At 37.8% G+C, this 19,405-nt stretch overlaps 1 protein-coding gene across 3 annotated transcripts in view; it reads left to right on the top strand.

The window, feature by feature from the left end:
• The window catches only part of LOC127788913 (E3 ubiquitin-protein ligase PRT6), an 80,599-nt gene that overhangs the window by 55,157 nt on the left and 6,037 nt on the right, over window positions 1–19,405 (top strand). For all 3 annotated transcript variants that reach the window (XR_008020463.1, XR_008020462.1, XM_052317594.1), the window contains exons 11-15: window positions 5,640–5,848; window positions 5,945–6,483; window positions 6,563–6,667; window positions 6,963–7,029; window positions 7,149–7,226. Coding sequence is in view for 1 of the 3 variants with exons in the window: in XM_052317594.1 (XP_052173554.1) it covers window positions 5,640–5,848; window positions 5,945–6,483; window positions 6,563–6,667; window positions 6,963–7,029; window positions 7,149–7,226 (998 nt within the window). In the remaining 2 variants the exon portion in view is untranslated. The remainder of the gene's footprint in view (window positions 1–5,639; window positions 5,849–5,944; window positions 6,484–6,562; window positions 6,668–6,962; window positions 7,030–7,148; window positions 7,227–19,405) is intronic.

The following is a 19,405-nucleotide window of genomic DNA, read 5'->3' as shown; positions in this document are numbered from 1 at the left end:
CAATCAGCATCTACAAAACATTGAATCCCTCGGTCTTCATTCTTTCTGAATAGGATTCCCTTACCAGGAGTTCCTTTCAAATATCTTAGGATATGATAGGCAGTATTAAGGTGTTTATTAGTGGGTGAATGCATACATTGACTCATTACACCTACCGCATATGTAATATCGGGTCGTGTAAGAGACAAATAAATTAGTTTTCCTACTAACCTTTGGTATCTACCTATCTCCATTGCAGTTTCTGTCCCATCCTCCTTAGCTTTCTAGTTAGGTTCCAAGGGAGTGCTAGCTGGTTTACAGTCCAGCTTACCTGTCTCCTTTAGTAGATCCAATGTATACTTCCTTTGAGAGATGCAAATGCCCTCCTTGCTCTTTGCTACCTCCATCCCTAAGAAATACCTTAACTATCCAAGGTCTTTGACCTCAAATTATTGCTGTAATTGACCTTTTTAGAGCCTTCATTTCCTACTAATTGTCGCTTGTGATGATAATATCATCCACATGAACTATTAAAATAGTTTTCAAGCCATTAACAGCATGTTTAGAACAAAGTGTGATCAGAATGCCCTGGGTGATATCTTGGTTGGTTTAAAGTTGTGCTAAACTTTTTAAACCATGTCCTAGGGGATTGTTTCAGCCCATACAATGACTTCTTCAATCTGCAAACTTTTCTTTTTTCTTCGAAACCAAGAGGGATCTTCATATATATATATATATATATATATCTTCTTCTAGGTTACCATTGAGGAATGCATTTTTGATATCTAATTAGTGCAATTCCCAATCTAAATTGGTTGCAAGGGATAATAATACACATATAGAATTGAGCTTTGCAACTAGTGCAAAAGTCTCATCATAGTCTATACCGTGTGTTTGGGTGAATCTTTGGGCCACTAATTTGGCCTTATTACCTCTCAATACTCCCATCAGATTTGTGTTTTATTGTAAACATCCATTTACTTCCTACCACACTTTTTATTTTGAGGGAAACTCGCCATTTTTCATGTGCCATTTTTCTCTAGTGCTTCCATCTCCTCCATCACAGCTCTTTTCCATTGTGGTGTTTGTAGAGCCTCATTGGTATTCCTGGGAATTTTCTCTTCATCAACTCTAGCAATGAATGCCCCGAAATTTGGGGATAATCGAGAATATACCACATGATTAGAGATAGGATATTTAGTGCATGATTTTACCCCCTTTCTCCAAGCAATTGGAACATCTAAATCATATTCAAGCTCTGCAGTTGGCTCTATACTTTCTGCACTGTCTATTTTGTTATTTTCATCAATAGGTATTGCTATTTCAGCTCTTTCATCCCTCCTCAAGTACCAGACCTTTTCCCAGGGTTAATGAATGGTTGTGCTTTGATTCAAAGGCTTCTTCGAGAGTACAATTGAAAAGGTGGTTGAGACTTAGGAATTTCTTCTTGAATTTGCTATTGCTACTATTGTTCTCTCCCTTGATTAGTTACACAATTAGGAATAGAAGTAAAGGATGTAACTATCTCAGGAAACACATTAATATCCCTACCATCCATACCTTGTTCTGCACTAGGCATCTCCCTCTGCAGAGGTATGGTAGAGTAGTAATATTGATTCTCGAAAAAGGAGACATTACAAGACAAAAAATTTCTTAGTGTTAGGACAATAACGCTTGTAGTCTTGTTGTGTGAGAGAGTAACCAACAAATACACACTTCAAAGACTTGGGATTTAATTTGGAGTAATAGTGGTGGACAAAGGCTATACATCCAAATACTTTTGGAGAGAGAGGATTAAGCATTTGGGTAAGGAGAGGATAGGAAGCAATGAGAGTGCTCGAGGGAGTTTTGAACTTTAGAACCCTAGTTGGGAGTCTATTAATGAGATAGGCAGCAGTGAGAATGGCTTATCCCCAATAAGAAGTAGGAATCGAGCTAGTAAATATTAGGATTCTAGTTGTTTCAAGCAAATGCCTATTTTTCCTTTCAACCACTCCATTGTGTTGGGGATTATAAGGGCATGTACTCTAATGAACAATGCCATTTTTACTCAAATAGGTTTCAAATTCTGTTGAGAAATACTCCCTTCCATTATCCAATCGAAGGATATGGATTAAAGTTTGAAAAAAGTTAAGAATCATTTGATGAAATTTTTTGAATACCTTGTATACTTCAGATTTTTCTTTCAATAGAAATACCCCACACCTTAGTATGATCATTTATAAAAGTGACAAACCAGCGAGTGTGTTAGATTTGGGACTTTTGTTGGTCCCCATACACACTATGAACAAGATAGAAAGGTTTGGTTGGTTGATAAGAATGAATAGGATGGGAAGCTTTAGTTTGCTTGGCAAGAATGCATTGCTCACAATTGAAAAATTCACTCATTTTATTGACAAATAAATGAGGATACAAGAGATTTAAATATCTAAAACTTGGATGCCCTAATCTTTTGTGCCATAAAAGTATGCTGGAATCTGAGACAGCAGAGGATAAAAATGAATTGTATAACTTAGGAGTACCAACAACACCTTCCACATAGTATAGGCCTTCTCTTTCTTTAGCATTGCCAATCATTTTCTCCGAAATACACAATGAGTTGGAAGGAAAGTTACTTTTCAATTGCGGTCTTTAGTAATCTTGTTGATAGATAACAAATTGCATCTCAAATAAGGCACATATAGAACAGATTTTAACCACAAATTAGATAGGTAAATAGAGCCTTCTCCCTTAGCATAAGAGATGGTACCATCAGCCAGTCACTTTTACAGCTTTGTCACACTGTTTGTATCCAAAAAAACTAATCAAAGAACCAGTCATGTGGTCTGAAGCCCCAGTATCCACAATCCAATCATTCATATTCAGCTTCTTAGAGAGATAACATTTATGGAAATTACCTTGTTTAGCAATGGAGACTGTTGGGTTAGGAACTTCAACAAAATCTGATGGTTTTGTAACCTTTGTTTGGTTCAAAACCTGTTGCAATACTTCCAATTGTTTTGAGGTTAAGGTAAAATTTGTACATCAACTATATAAGCTGTTTGTTGCCTCCTCTGATTTCTCCCTTTCTAGTTTGTTGGCTTCCCATGTATCTTCCAGCAGGTTTCTTTAGTGTGGTAGGGTTTGTTGCAATGGTCACACCATTGTTTGTCCTTAGGAGGGTCTCCACGAGTAGGTGTTGCCCTTTGTTTGGAAGCAACAAAAGCTGATCCATTTTGATTATTAACTTCAGGTGATGTACTAAGCATCACCTTCTTTCATCTCTTTTCCCTTCTAACTTTTGCAAAGGCTTCTTTGATAGATGGAAAGGTTTTGGTTCCTAACAGCCTTCCTCTAACTTCATATAAGTCAAGAGTTTAGGCCATGTAAAAAGTCAAATACCCTTTCTTTCTCTATCATTTTAGAGTACTTTATCCCATCTTTTGTGTGTAGAAACCCTAGGATCAGATCAAGGACATAACGAGAGAGAGAAAAAAATAATACCTCGAGCAGAACTCTTATTAAGAGAATCAGAAAATGAGAGTTGAAACATACAAAGGATCTGTAAGCTACTTATATAGGCAGCTTGATTGTTGGAAATAAGAATACCGCCTATACTAGACATCAATAATCAAAACATAAATTGCAGCTATAAACTACATCAATTTAAACACAAACATAGCAGCAACAACAAATTGTTATAGAAAACTATTAGATGCTTCCACCCACTCCCAACTAATGTTAGAACAAGTTCATCTCCTGCCATAATTCAGATAACACGTTAAAGTAATCAGTTACTGAATGATTACCTTGGCGAGTATTTCGTATGGCTGATCAAACTTCAAAGCACTATGTTGTGTTCTCCATAGTTGAATACAAACTTTGGACAGCCTCCCATACTTCTTTGGTTGTCTTGTAAAATAGATAGGTCCTCCCTATCTTTGGCTCCATGGAGTTGATGAGCCAAGCCATAACTAGAGAATTTTCAGCATCCCATGCATCATAATCTGTAGCTTCAGGGGCTGGGTTTGGAATCCTTCCATTTAGATACTCTACCTTGCCTTTTCCTTTCATCACCAACAAGACTGATTGGGATCACTCTCGAAAGTTAGTTCCATTGAGTTTATGTTGAGTGATTTGAATGTTGTGGTTGTCTAGGGAATTAGAAGCAGCAATTGGGAGTATGGATCTCGAGCTTGTAGGGAAGATCGTTGATCCTTTGCTGGTTGGGGAAGAAGTAGCCATCTTGAAGCCGTCGGTATGGAATTTACAGAACCAAAGGCTCTGATACCATGAACAAGCCTAGAGGAATTGAGAATAAAACTCTTAAGAAAAAAAAAGGGTGAACGGAATTATCAGCTTCACATGTTACTATGTTACACGCTGCTTCTTTAAATATAGAAAATCTACCTAAAATCTAGGAATTTAAATTACAAACACAACAATAGATAAGGAGAGAAGTTTTCTCCTACTTCTTAGGAATAGCTGAAGCTTCATCTTTTCCTATTTCTTAGGAACGACTAGGGCTTTATCTTCTTTTATTCAATCTGGTCTTCTTCCTCTTTTTTCAGATTTTATCTTCTTTCCATCGTGAATTCCTCCTCAACATGGTAAAATCAATTTTGATGCTTTTGATATGCCTTACAGTTTACAAGAGAAAGGACATGTTTGAAATTTGCATTTGTTTGTCATTTTAAAGCACTTTTGTCCAGCTAATGTTGACCTCTTTGGAGTATTGATGAACAGACTTCCTTTGAAACAAAGATATTATCACTAGTCACAATAATTGTTGATGCAATTATATTATTTGTTGAGAGGACATATAAAAAGAAAATGTTGGGGGGGAGGGGGAGGGGGGAAGGCAATTGGTTCTTTCTTGGTAAGGAACTTAACTTCTGACTCACCTGTTCTCACAGTTCTAATGTACTAAGGATAAAAATTTACATTCATCTGCTAAACTTCTGGTTCCTGCAAGCCTGTTAGGATAAGGAATGTGTTGCTTTTACACTTGATGCAGCAAAAAATGGACAATAGGCAAGAGTTGACATGGTGGTGCTCTATTTTGATGATGAATATGAGTTCTTGTTCTTTAGACGGGTGTGAGTACAGAAGTTCCTCCAAAATAACTAAGCATTGGTTAGCAACCTGGAATATAGAAACACTTAATGAAAGCTGGTAAACAGTTTGATTAAAAGAAGTCTCAACATAGCATACATTACAAGAAACTAAATGTGAGAGAAAAAAGCTATAGATTTAATATATTTATTCATTATACCAATAAAGATGGGCACTGAAATGACCACTAGCATAATACTAATTTCAAAGAATAGATAGTAATGGTGATTAGATTTGGAAATTGAATAACACAACTCTATTAGAACTTGTATTCGGAGAGAATGTTATAAATGTAATCAATGCTTAATTTAGACTAGGTGAACACATTAAGATTTAATTTTTGGATGATATAGATGAATTGACATGGGAAATACCTCAAGGAGGATTAAGTATTTCACGGGGAAACATTAATGGCCATGTAGGAAGAGATGCAGATCAGCCCATAATACATGGACCATGTGCATTTGCTTATGGGGAAGATTGCTGAGTCTGCAAGATTCTTTATGAACTTCAATTTTTTTTTGGTAAAAATTCTTTGAAATGTTGATTTCCTGTTTGTGTGACAGGTAACATGTTGTCTATCTTGAAAAATGTTGAGACAGATGTGCCATATCCAGATATCCAATTTTGGAGACAAGTTTCTGATCCTGTTCTTTCTCGTGATGCTTTTTCATCATTGATGTGGGTACTTTTTTGTCTTCCATCCCCATTTCTGTCTTCTGAAGAATCCTTCTTATCCCTTGTGCATCTTTTCTATGTTGTCTCCGTGGTTCAGGTTTGTGACACACTTTATCTAAGCTGCTAGAACATACATTTTAATGTTTCTCTATTGATTTTGGTATCATAATCATGAAATAATGTGTTGTTGCAGGCCATAATAACTTATTACAGCAAATGTAGACACGACGCAATAGATTTAGGGTGTCATGATGGTCTGATCACTGACATCTTCAAAATTATGGTAGATTATGAAGTTATTGGGAAATATGTTGTTTCCAACTATCTTGATCTTTCTTATGATATCAAGGATACTATCCGTAGCTTGAGTTTTCCTTATTTGCGAAGATGTGCATTGCTATGGAAAGTATTGCAATCTTCCACCTCTGCATCATTTCATGATGGAGACCAAGTGTTGGATAAGTCATCTCATGCTTTTGATGACATGATGGAATATGGCAATGGCGTTATGGGTGAACTTATTGAAGTTGAAAAGCTGGAGAAGATGTTTAAACTTCCCTCTCTGGATGTTGTTCTTAATGATGAAATGCTACGGCCCGTAGTTTTGAGATGGTTCCATCATTTTAACAAGGAGTTCCAAGTTCGTAACTGTCAATGTGCATTGCACTTAAACCCTGCAGTTCCATTTAAGCTGATGCATCTGCCATACCTCTATCAGGATATCTTGCAGAGGTTAACTCCACTTAATCAATTTTGTGTTTCCTATGTTATATGAATCATTATTCATTGTAAAAGATGTGTGGTTCATCAGGTATATAAAGCAGCGCTGTGCTGCTTGCGGACTTTCTCTGGAAGAGCCAGCATTGTGCCTGCTATGTGGTAAAGTGTGCTCTCCGAATTGGAAGATTTGCTGCAGGTCTTAAATATCCTTGATGGTGTTCTTTCTGTAACTTTATTTCATATGAGCATGATCTTATTATTGGTCAGTATGATATATTTGGCAATAATGATCGATAGCAAGCACATCTAAAAAAATTGTTGGTAAAATTCAAATATTAGATGACAATACACCAAGCTAATGCTTATGAATTTAAAAGGTTCCTCGTGTTTGGTACTAGGACTATTGGCTTTTTGCTGCTAAAATCTCAACGCCTGATATTTAGAGTTTTATATTTGAATCTGATATTCCGAGTTAAAACTTTGATTCCTAGGGAAAGTGGGTGCCAAACTCATGCAATGGCTTGTGGTGCTGGTATAGGAGTATTCCTGTTGATTAAAGTAAGTGTTTGGTCATTTGCTAGAAAACTTGATTTATTTGTCTTTCTATGTACTTAATCGTTTTATTTTATGTTTTGGGTGTGTTCTTCAAGATGACTAACTTGTACTTCATTATGCAGAAAACCACAATCCTGCTCCAGAGATCTGCACGTCAGGCACCTTGGCCTTCCCCATACTTGGATGCATTTGGTGAAGAAGTAAGCAGTACTATATTTTTAATGAAAGATCCACTCATTATGCATGATATATATATATACAAACATAGATATATGTCAACCCTATAAGCTGTTTTTTTTTTTTTTATTTCCCAAAATTACTCTTTTTTTTTTTTAGAAACGTTGTAATCGGAGAAAGTCCCAGTACATTGGCCTTCAACAGAGACCGTCACCTTCTCGCTTATAACCTACGAGCACAGACCCAAACTGGGCAATAGGCCAGGTCGGGCAAGACCGGGTCAAAGACTAGTACCCGTGGCCCCTCGTGTAGTAAAGCGATTATTGTAACAGTTAATGCACTTAAGACCTCTTGGCCCTATGGGCTTCATGATCCATTGGCCTTCTCAGCCCTCACTAAGATTTCGCTAATTCTTTATTTAGGCTATAAAGAGCATAATTTACGTTAATTAGGCCCTTGTGTGATTTAGTAGGCCTTTATTATGTTTTCATGTTTGTATTCTTGTTTGGGCTTAGGAGATTCTCGTTGGGCCTAAGTATATCTCTTTGAGCCTAGATGGGCCCAATTCATTTTTCCTCAAATTTGGGCCTCCTAGTCATCTGGTTGTGGTATCCCTTTTAACCACATTTTTAAATACTTATTTGGGCTCCTCTTTGGACTAAATTTTAACACATTATTAGGAATTAGGGATTAGGCCTTGCTTAAACCACTTTAGGCCTCCACTTATGCCCTTGGCCCATAATGGCCTTTTGATTGGCTCTATTTTCTTGCCCTGTTCAGCCACAACTTGCAGCCTTCTTTTAAGGCCATACACAAACCAAACCATCTTTAGCCCTTTTCATGTCCAAATGTTTAGGTTAGTGGTGTCTTGGGTAACCCATTTTTCAACCCAATTTTGTATCCACTTTCCATTTTTTGTTGCTGCACGTACATTAGGGATTTCTTTGGCAAAACATATAAACTTGCTTAAAGTCCCCACTTTTCACCATTTCATCACCACATCCGTAGCAAGACTTGGGCATGAATGCATCTTTAAACTACCTTTTTCTAACATGCATTTCATAACCCTAAAAATCATTTAAGATGTAGCCATTTAGACAAATACAAAGTGCAGAAATTTTAGGGAGAAGAACTGATTTCATTCATCATAGTGAACGGAATATATATACATCACACTTCTTTCTGGTTTCCTAGTACATACACTACAATTAGGAAATAGAACTGATTTATTCTCTCTACTCAAAACTAGGAAATAGGTTGCTTTATAGAAAATGAAAGTTAGACAATAGGAAACAGAATAATTATGTCAGTACCGGGGGGACTGACAAGGATTATCGACACAATTCTGGAAGGAATTCTTTGGTTATCGAAGAAAGAAGAGGAAGAGAGAGAATTGAGAGGAGAGAAAGAATAACAAAAAGGAGAGAGAAAAGATCAGAATATTCTCATCGATTGATTTCCTTAGGCGTGGCCCTTACATATATATAGATGGCTAGGGTCCTTCTAGAAGGTGGCCCTACCATAGTACAACCTTATAACGGCTGAGGGCACCTAATTTTGCATGGAAAAAATATAGACAAGATATAGAAATCAAGGACATGGACCAAACTACCCCTAGGAACGTGACAATACCCCTCCCCTTAGAAACATTTTTTGTCCACAAGAAATTTACAATGGCCTAGCTACTTGGGGAAATTGCATGAATAGTTCAGGTAGATACTCCCATGTAGTGTTGTTTGGGTGACGATTGGTCCACTATACCAGCACTTGTGTTAATGGCAGGGAATTGTGATATGTGACTCTTGTCTAGCACAACCAAAGGTTCTATCACCTCCAGAAGATCTATCTCGAATGTGGGTAGGACTAAGCTGACTGGATCATGTGGTCCTACTCACTTCTTCAGTAGCAACACGTGGAAGACAGGGTGGATTCTAACCCCTTCTGGAAGTTATAGTCTATAAGAATCCCTCCACACCTTGGCTAGCACTCGAAATGGCCCAAAATACTTTGGGTCAAGTTTAGATGGGGTTGCCCAATGAATAACTGTTACTAGAACCTCCTTACCTTCAGGTACACCCTATCCCCTTTCTCAAAGATCCTTTCACTTATCTTTTGATTTGCCATTTGTTTCATCCTATTTTGTGCCACTGTCAACTCCTCCTTCAGTCCTTTGTGACTTGCAAGGCTTCTTGCCTTTGCTTTAAGTGTTGGTCTATTGCTAACTCCACATTTGAGTAGTGCATTACTGCTGGGATCAATGGGGGTTTGTAACCAAATAATGCCTCAAAAGGGGATCTTTTGAGGGAGCTGTGGTAATTGGAATTGTAGCACCACTAGGTGAGTGGCAGCCATTGGTTCCAACTCTTGGGTTTGTAGAAGTATACACACCTTGGGTTGGCCTCTAGGCACTGGTTCATTTGTTCGGTTTGTTCATTTGTCTCAGGGTGGTAGGCAAATGACATGTGCAACCCTACTCCCAACTGTTTGAACAGTTCCCTCCAAAAATTGTTGGTGAACACTTTGTCTCTATTTGAAGTGATGGACATTGGTAAACCATGCACTTTAACCATGGAATCCAACAACAATTTGGCCACCTCCAGGGCTATAAATGGGTGGACTAAACTTAGAAAGTAACTAAACTTAATCAACTTGTCCACCACCACTAAGATAGTACTCTTCCCTTCAAACCTTGGAAGCCCTTCCACAAAGTCCATTGAAATTTGCTACCATGCTTGCTCAGGTATCTCTAGGGGTTGAAGCAAGCCAAGGTATGGAACCTGTTCGTGCTTGCATAGGACCGAACAGTAGTGGAACAATAGCGAAATAGTCTCCCGGGGGGGGGGGGGGGGGGGTTGAATTCCATAGGACCAAAACTTCATAAGTTTTTAAGATTTTAATACTTCATATGTTTTAGGATGTTAATTCTATTTCATGTTTGTTAGGGTTTTACTTCTATTAGGATTCTAGTTTGATCTTATTTACAAGTATTAGATGGATTAGCTGAACACTATATATATATATATGCTTAAGACACTAGGGTTTGTAATCAACTTTTTATCAATTCAATTATAGCAGGCTATTCAGGTTTCTTCCCAGCAAAACAAGTTCAGTTTTGCGCCTCTTTGAAAGCCAAGCTTTAGCCATTGAAGTTGTTTTTAAGGGTTTCTTCCATGTGTTTCTTTACACACTCGTTATTCGCTGCATCAGGTGGTATTAGGGCAGTTAATCGACCAATCAGATGGCCAATCTTGAAGGTAATGGTAACAACCAGCATTGTAACGATGATCAAGGGTTGTCCGCGATTTGGAGAGCAGTCGAATAACAGAAGGGAGTAACTCGTACCATCCAGCGGTAATTGGAGCAAATCCGCAACTAATTAAGCGCCCTACTACGAGTTAATGATGACAGGAACCAGAATATTGGGGTGAATCAAGCCGGAGTGGGAAGACCAACCAATAATCATGTCCTTGTTAATCCTAGAAGACCAATAACGGAAGATAGAAATGAAGAGGATGATCTTGGTCGAGTAATAGCTAACCCTGGTGGTAAGAGGGGTTAGGAGGAATGTGCAGCAACACAACTGTTGGGGTAACGATGAGTATAAACTAAAGGTTGATATTTCTATCTTTAGTGGAGATTTTGATATTAAGGGGTTCTTGGATTGGATCACTGAAGTTGACTATTTTTTCGAATACATGGAGATCCTAGAAGAAAGATAAGTCAAGATGGTGGCCTATGATTGAAGGGAGGCACATCTGTTTGGTGGGAACAATTGAGAGACTCTCTTGAGGGAAGGACAATATCCTGTTCAGACATGGAGATGAATGAAACAGCTGTTAAGAGGTAGGTTTTTACTCCCTAACTATGAACAATACATGTTTGAAGCTTATCAAAGATGTGCATAGGGAATGAGGAGTGAATGAGTATACCTCTGAGAATCTGAGATTGGCGGAAAGAAACCAATTGTCAGAAAGTAACAATCAACAAGCAACTCATTATTTGAATGGGTTGAAGCTTGCTATTCGTGATAAAATTGGGGTCCAGATGATTATGAGTGTGGCAGAAGCAAGGAACTTAGCTTTAAAGGCTGAGTTAATGTTGAGTGAGAAAACCGCAATGACAACTATCGCCAGCATAGTGGGAATGACCATAAACAAACAATTTTTGATAGAGGCAAGTTGGTTCAAGGAGTGCAACATTCCAATCCACCTAATGTAGTCAACCCTAATAAGGCTACAACAGGAGGAAACACTAGAGGTACTATTTCTAATCTTCCAAAATCCATTAATCCTTATGCAAAGCCTATTCTTTTAAAGTGTTTCACGTGCAATGAGGTTGGGCATAGGTCCAGTGATTGTCCAAGGAGAAAGACTATTAAATATTGTAGAAAGGGAGGAGGAAGATGTTGTTGAAAAGGAGGTATATTGTGGGCCTGATGGGGAAGATGATGAAGGAGAGTATGGACATGAAGAATATACACGTGTAGTGAGGAAGTTAATATAGTCTCAAAAGAACGAAGATACTACTCAGCGGCATAAGCTTTTTCGCACGAGATGTACGGTGAAGGGGAAGATCTTTGAGCTGATCATTGATAGTGAAAGTCAAGAGAACATCATAGGAAGAGATGTGGTGGAGAAGTTGCAGGCTTGCAGCTAACTCCTGAGAAACATCCAAACCCTTACACATATCAACTTGAGAAAGAGGGTGTGCGTTATACCTTGTTACCTATGGTGGGAAAGAACCAAACGAAAGCTTCTAAAGTGGAGGGGAGGAATTTTCTTACCGTTACACATAAACACACTGAGTTTGTGAGGGAGTGTAGGGATACCCGAGAGGTTCACTTGTTGATTGTAAAGGGGGGGAGAGTGAGTAAACCACAATCAAATTGTTTTTCAAGGAGGTTGTTAGACTACAACGAGTCCCTAAAACCATTACTTCGAATCGTGATACAAGATTTTTGAGTCACTTCCGGAGTGGAGGATGTTCGATTTGTCTTTGAATTTCAATAGCACAGTGCATTCCCAAACTGATGGACAGATAGAGATGGTGAATCGTACCTTAGGAAATCTGATTCGCAACATTTGCAAAAACAAGCCAAGATAATGGGATAGTCATAGCTTAAGTAGAGTTTGCCTACACCAATAAAGTTCCTAATCATGCATTGTGAAAAGTTCTTAGGAAAACCCTAGGGCAAATTACGAACAAAGCAGAGAGAGTTTGAAGGAGGAACTAACTTTGTATTTCATTCAAACTGAATACACACTGAAAAGGAAAGCATTGCTGTATATATATATATATGATAGCAAGCCTCTTACACTGACTTAACAACTTATAAGACTTAATGAATTAAAATCTATATAATAAAACAGGAAGGTTTTTGAAATGTCTCAAATGTATAGACATTTCAATGGGTGAGATCAATTTGGCTGAAATGAATGACTGTGATGATTTTTTGTTCCCGCCCATCACCTCTGTCTCCCCACCTTCCCCCTCTATCTCTCTCTCTCTCCCTATCTCAGCTTTTGTTTCCTCTCTCCTTCATCAGAGACCACTCTCACTATTGCCTTCATCACTTCGGTCTCTTCTTCTTCCCACGACCTGGCGTCCGGATTTGGCTCGGCACATTCCCCACCCTAGCCCACGACGTCGCCGCGGTCAGCCTGATCCTGCCTTTTGTTTTTTAGTTTCATTGTTGATTTCTGATCAGATCGCGGTGCTAGAATGACATGAGGGAGTGAATTTTCTGGATATGAAGGTTTTCTGTGGTAGAGATTATTTCTGCTTGCTGAAATTTGTGCGGATCCTTTTGCATTTTTAGGCTTAAATCCACTTCATGAGTTTTGCACATTTTTTTTTAATAAGTTCATTGAACTATAGCTTAGGGGTGATTGAACTGATTTGGAACATAGACGAGATAAATTACGCAGGATTATGAAAGTTGAAGTTCTCATCTTTTTCTTTTTTTTTTTTTCTGACGTATTTTGATAGGACGTTTAGAGAGACGCTATTTTTTTTTTTAAATGCCACAGTTCTTCTCCAAATTTTTTGAATGTGGATTCGGTTTATCTTTCTTCAAGTGGATCTTATTTGCAGCAGCTTTATTCTTGGCAATATTATTTTTGAGATTTTTCCTGGTTGGATAAACACCCCCCCACACACACACATAGCTTGCATTTATTTTTTCTTTCGACGTGGTTGCAGCTGAAATATTTATAAGAAAAGGTGGATTTTATGTTCAATAGAGATGTCCTTCAAAAGTTTCATACGTGAGATAAGGGAGATGAAAGATGGAATTGGGAGCATATCCAAACGAGGGGTGGAAGGCAAGCATTGGTGTAGTCGGACCCGATCTCACATTGCCCTCGATGTGGCCCTCCCTTTTTTGCCAGTTGAACAAGGACAATGGGTTAACTTACCTCCAGAGTTGCTTTTGGACATAATCTGAAGGGTTGAAGAGAGTGAAACATCCTGGCCTGCAAGAACGGTAGTTGTTTTTTGTGCATTAGTTTGCAAATCATGGAGGGATATTACAAAGGAGATTGTCAAGACTCTAGAGGAATGTGGGAGACTCACCTTTCCCATTTCACTGAAACAAGTAAATAAGGGGGGCAGCGCTGCCATGGACAAGTTCGACCCACTATCGCCTCCGTTGTCGGTCGTCAAGTTGTCGGCTCCCAATGAACTGAGCGACAACTGGTAGGTTTCAGTATTTTGTTTCCATTCTTTGATTCTTTTCTTAGGTGGGGGTGGGTATTGTTTGAAGTTTCAATCTGTTCTTGATCTTTGCATATAGGTCATTCATTTGTAGTATACACACACACACATTTTGATTCTTTTCACTTTCTTCTTCCGCCCAAAATTTCATCGGATTCCTGAGGCTTAATTCGTTTCTTCTTGATGTGTTGAAACTTCACTCACACTCACTTAGTCACTGTTTCTCTGGGTTTCTCTTTGAAGTTTCTCTGGATTTCTTATGTATTTTATATAAATTTTTATTTATGTATTTTATATAAATTTTGTATATATTGAAGTATTGGGTTTTAATTATATTTTGATTAATTTGTGTATTTAATTATGTATTTGTTTGTATGCGAATATTTGATTAATTTGTGTATTTAATTATACATTTGTTTGTATGCAAATATTTGATTAATTTGTATATTTGATTATACATTTGTTTGTATGCGAATATTTGATTAATTTGTGACATTTGAAAAAAAAATAGTAAATTTGTTTAGTGACTCGATGTTGGGACTCAGGAATGATTTTGCATGCCTTGATAGTAATCTGATTATAATGTAATGTTGTAGGATTTAATGGATTGAAATGTTGATGTTAGGTGTAAGTTGTTTGGGTGTTATGTGTAAGTGGGTAGGTGTGATCGAGTGTATAAGAAAGAAAATGGTAGTGTTTAACCTAAGGCATCCGAATGAGGCTTGAGCCAGTCAGATGTGTTGGATCCTTGATTCAAATGAGACATGATGCATTCGGATGGCTTGGAGAAGTATTTAGATGGAGAGACCACACATTTGGATGTCATTCACATGGATTTCTCACCTTTTGTGTCTAACATTCGGATGGGACATGGGTTTCTCACCCTCTAATCTTGAGATTATGTTCCCTTGCAGACACCCCCACCAACCAACCCCAAGGTACAATGGATGATGTAAAATAGAAATGTAGCTGTCAGAATTCGAACACAGGCTAGCGAGCCTATTGCGTGCCCAATCCCACCAACTGAGCTATGCCTGAGGGCTCTCACCCTTTAATTTTAATATTATTTACACCGTGTCTTTAGGCACGGGTATACGCTAGTAAACCAACACAACAGAGTAAAATAAACCAAATAGAAAATAATATTGTTGCTAATACAAAATGCTTTCACATTCCCCCTCAATTAGGACTCCCTTTTCCTTCTGGTTGTTGATTGTTTATAGAGGCATATGAAACCCTGTGAGCTGGAGAAAACCTTAGGCCAAGCTTGTCGCATAAAAACTAAACCGATTCTTTGATAATCCTTTTGTGAGAATGTCAACAACCTGATATTCTGTGGGCACATATTTGATCTCAACTTCTCCATTTTCAACCTTTTCTCGAATAAAATGTACATCAAGCTCAATGTGCTTGGTTCTACCATGAAAAATAGGGTTTTCGGCCATGCTCTTAGCAGCCAAATTATCACTCCATACAATAGGCTTAGAATAAATATTACAAGGATATCCCAACTCTGTGAATAGAGATTTCAACCATATTAGCTCAGTTACACCTTGAGCTATAACCCTATATTCGACTTCTCCAACCGATCTTGCAACTACAGTTTGTTTTCTTAAGCTCCAAACAATCAAATTAGACCCAAGATAGACACAAAGCCCACTAGTTGATCTTCATGTGATCTTGCAACCTGCATGGTCAGCATCCGTATAAACTGAAATTGCTAAATCTCCTGGAGATGGAGAGAAGAATAAACCATAAACTGTCCCTTTTAAGTATCTGAGTAGCCTTTTTCAAGCAATCCAATGTTGCAGCTTAGGAGCAGTTACAAACTGACTTAAATGATTTACTACAAAGGCTATGTCTGGACATGTGTAGGTTAGGTATTGAAGAGATCCAATGAGAGTCCGATATAATGAGGGATTAGAAAACACTTCACCTTCATCAGCGAGACAAAATCCAGATGATGTAGGAGTTACACAGGGCTTACAATCAATCATATCAGCTTTCTTCAACAAATCCAGAATATATTTGGATTGAGTTAAATAAAACCCACTTGCATCTCTAAAGGCTTCAAACCCTAGGAAATAATTAACTGATCCTAGGGTTTTCAATGCAAAAGTATTCTCCAAATCTTGAATACACTGCTTTAGAGCCAAAGAATAAGAACCAATTATGAGAATATCATCAACATATACTAAAAGAAAGAGCACATAAGCAGCAGTACGTTTAATGAAGAGAGATGCATCAGATGTTGCCCTGGTAAAACCCCACTGCTGAAGAGCAGATTTTAGCTTCACATACCAAGCACGAGGTGCTTGTTTTAAACCATAGAGAGATTTTCGCAATCTACATACATGAGAAAGGTACTTAGGATCCACAAAACCTTCCAGTTGGGTCATGTACACAATCTCTTCTAAGTCACCATTTAGGAAAGCATTATTGACATCCACTTGTTAGGTGTCCCAACCAAATGTAACAGCAAGAGAAAACAGAACTCTAATCATCGGAGCCTTCACCACAGGGCTTAAAGTATCACCATAGTCTATGTCGGGTGTTTGTAGAAACCCTTTAGCTACCAAGCGAGATTTGTATTTCACCTGAAAAACCCATTTGCTTCCAATAAGATTCATCTCATTAGAAAATGGAACTAGATCCTACATATTATTGTGCTACAAGGCTGAGAATTCCTCCTTCATAGCCTGCAACCATCGGGAATCTACCAAAGCCTCCCGAACTGAATAAGATTCTAAACTACTCAATAAGGCATGAGGAGAGGTGGTGACAAGTTGTTGCGCTTTAGATCTTGTGATCATTGGATGAACAGAGGGTGTAATACCAGGTTTGGGCTTAGAAACAAAACTGGGTTTGGTTTGAGGACAAGAAGGAATAGGTTGTTGTTCCCTTTCAATTGGCATTGTACCAGAAGCACTGAGGGCATTAGAACTTGAAACAATAGGTGACAAGGAAGGATTTAAGGACTGTGCTACTCTCGGAGAGAAAGAACTTGAAGTAAATGATTGAAGATAAGAAGTAGAATACCCAAGCCCATTGGTTGAAGAAAAAGAAGTACAAGAGGAAGCAAACAATGAAGGAAAAGGAAATTCATTTGGATTAAACTAAACATGCCTTGAAACATAAACTTTCCCCAGAGGGATGTAGACACTTACACCTGGCTTGAGAGTGACAATACCCTAGAAACACACATTTTGTGGAATGAAAGTCAAATTTGTGGTTGTTATAGGGTCTTAGGAAGGGAAAACAAGCACAACCTTTTGGTTGTAACAAAAGATAGTTCGATTGTTTTCCATATAGCAGTTCAAATGGAGTAAGAAATCGAATGGGAGAAGCAAGCAGCAAGTTAATTGTATGAACTACAGTTTGGAAAGCATCTACCCAAAATTTGAGAGGCATATGAGAGTGTGCTAAAAGAGTTAAACCCATTTCAGCAATATGTCTATACTTTCTTTCTGCTACTCCATTTTGTTAGTGGCTATAAGGACAGGAAAACCTTGGTCGAATTCCATGGTTTTTAAGATATGGAAAAAAGGCTTTGAACTCCCCCCCATTATCAGTTTGTAAGACTGTGAGTTTTGAATGGTATTGAAGCTTAGCAAATTTATGAAAGATTATAAATGTAGGTAATGCATTTGATTTAAGTTTCAAAGGGTAAAGCCAATTATACCGAGTATGAACATCTACAAAGATGATATAATATCTATAGCCCTCTATGGACAAACTTGGAGATGGACCCCATAAATCTGAATAGACAAGTTCCAATGGTTTTGTAGCTGTAATATCACAATCACTAAATGGAAGCTGGTTTAATTTCCCAACTTTACAAGAGTCACAAAATGGAATAGAAGATGAACAAGGAACTTGAATTTTATTCAAAATATGTCACAATACACAAGATTATGGATGCCCCAATCTTGCATGCCATTGTTTACAAAGTGAAGAATTTGTAAGAGAAACATTGATACAGTAGTTTGGCAACTCATGACAAAATGAGTGATGTTTATTACATGCATTTCTAAACTGTTTATTACATGTATTCAAAGAGATATTAGGCTGAATGAAAACAATAGACTCAATAAGATGAACGAAGTTGCTGGTTCTAACAGGAACAAATGCTAAATCCAGCTGGTGTAGTCCATCCTTAAGGTGACCGTGGAGTAGCACCAGTCCAGAGTCCTTGTCCTTGACCACACAAGAATTTGAATCAAACTCCGTTATGACATTGTTATCACAAGTTAACTGAGATACACTAATTAAGTTCTTTATTTAAGGAACATGAAGAACATTAGGTAATGAAACAAGTGAAGAAAACTGAGTGGTACCAACACTTGAGATAGGTAAAGACTTACCGTTACCAACAGTCACTTTATCACCACCATGATAAGGAGAATAAAGAGACAGGTTATTGAGGTTTGAAGTAATGTGATTTGTGGTACCTGAATCCACAAACCAATAAGAATCAGAGTGAACAGGTGGAGATTGATAAGTTTTTGATGGATGAGAAATGGTTCCATAAGGAATGCCATGAGTAGATCCTATTTCAGTCATGTAGGCTTCGTTAGAGTCACGATGAGAGGCTAAATAGGCATGAGGACCAGTTGAACCACCTCTTTCAAAAGACTGACCAAAGTTCTTTTGAAAATTTTTATCAAATCTGTGATAGCATCTATCAACAAAATGCCTTGGTTTTCCTTAAAGTTGACAGTATATTCTTTTTCCACCAGATGATCTACCTCTACCTCGACCTCCTCTAGCACCATGATTTCCTCCTCTAGTGTTATTTATAGATCCATTTGCTCCTTGAGATGAATACGATGCCACATTTACAGACATTGAAGACATAAATGAATCAAAAACAGTAGATGACTGTGGCAAATTTTGTGAAGCTAATCTTTGCTCATGCATTAGGACAAGATATTAAACCTTCTCTAAATTTATCTCATCCATTTGATAGGTTATAAAACCAACTACTGTTTCATAGTCATGATACAAGCCAACAACAGTTCTTTATCTTGTAAAGGTTCTCCAATGGCTGCTAAAGAATGACCTATTGTCTTGATCTTTAATATGTAGTCATTAATGGAGAGATCAGATTTCTTGATGGAATATAACTGCTGCTTTAATTGCAAAGACTTTGCAATTGTCTGTCTAGCATATAAATTTTCTAGTGTAGACCATACCTCTACAGTAGATTTGCACTGAATTACTTGAGCTAAAACTTCTTGTTCAATAGTTGAAAACAACCAACCAAGGAGAAGTTGATCAGATTTCAACCAATTCATATAATTCTCGTTCAATCTCGTAGCCTCAGCATTACTACTTTCTGGATCAACTACACACTTAGGAGGAGTCAATTTGTGTAATAACGGTACTAGATCAAACGTTCGAATGGTAGCCAACACTTGAGCTTTCTAGAAAATATAATTTCCTGAATTGAGCGTAATCAGAATGAAATTCAAAGCCTTCACAATTG

The sequence above is a fragment of the Diospyros lotus genome, chromosome 13 (genome assembly GCF_014633365.1).
Source record: "Diospyros lotus cultivar Yz01 chromosome 13, ASM1463336v1, whole genome shotgun sequence".
In the NCBI taxonomy this organism is placed as follows: Eukaryota; Viridiplantae; Streptophyta; class Magnoliopsida; order Ericales; family Ebenaceae; genus Diospyros; species Diospyros lotus.
Note: the sequence above shows the minus strand (reverse complement) of the source record. Positions and strands in the feature narration are given on the sequence as shown.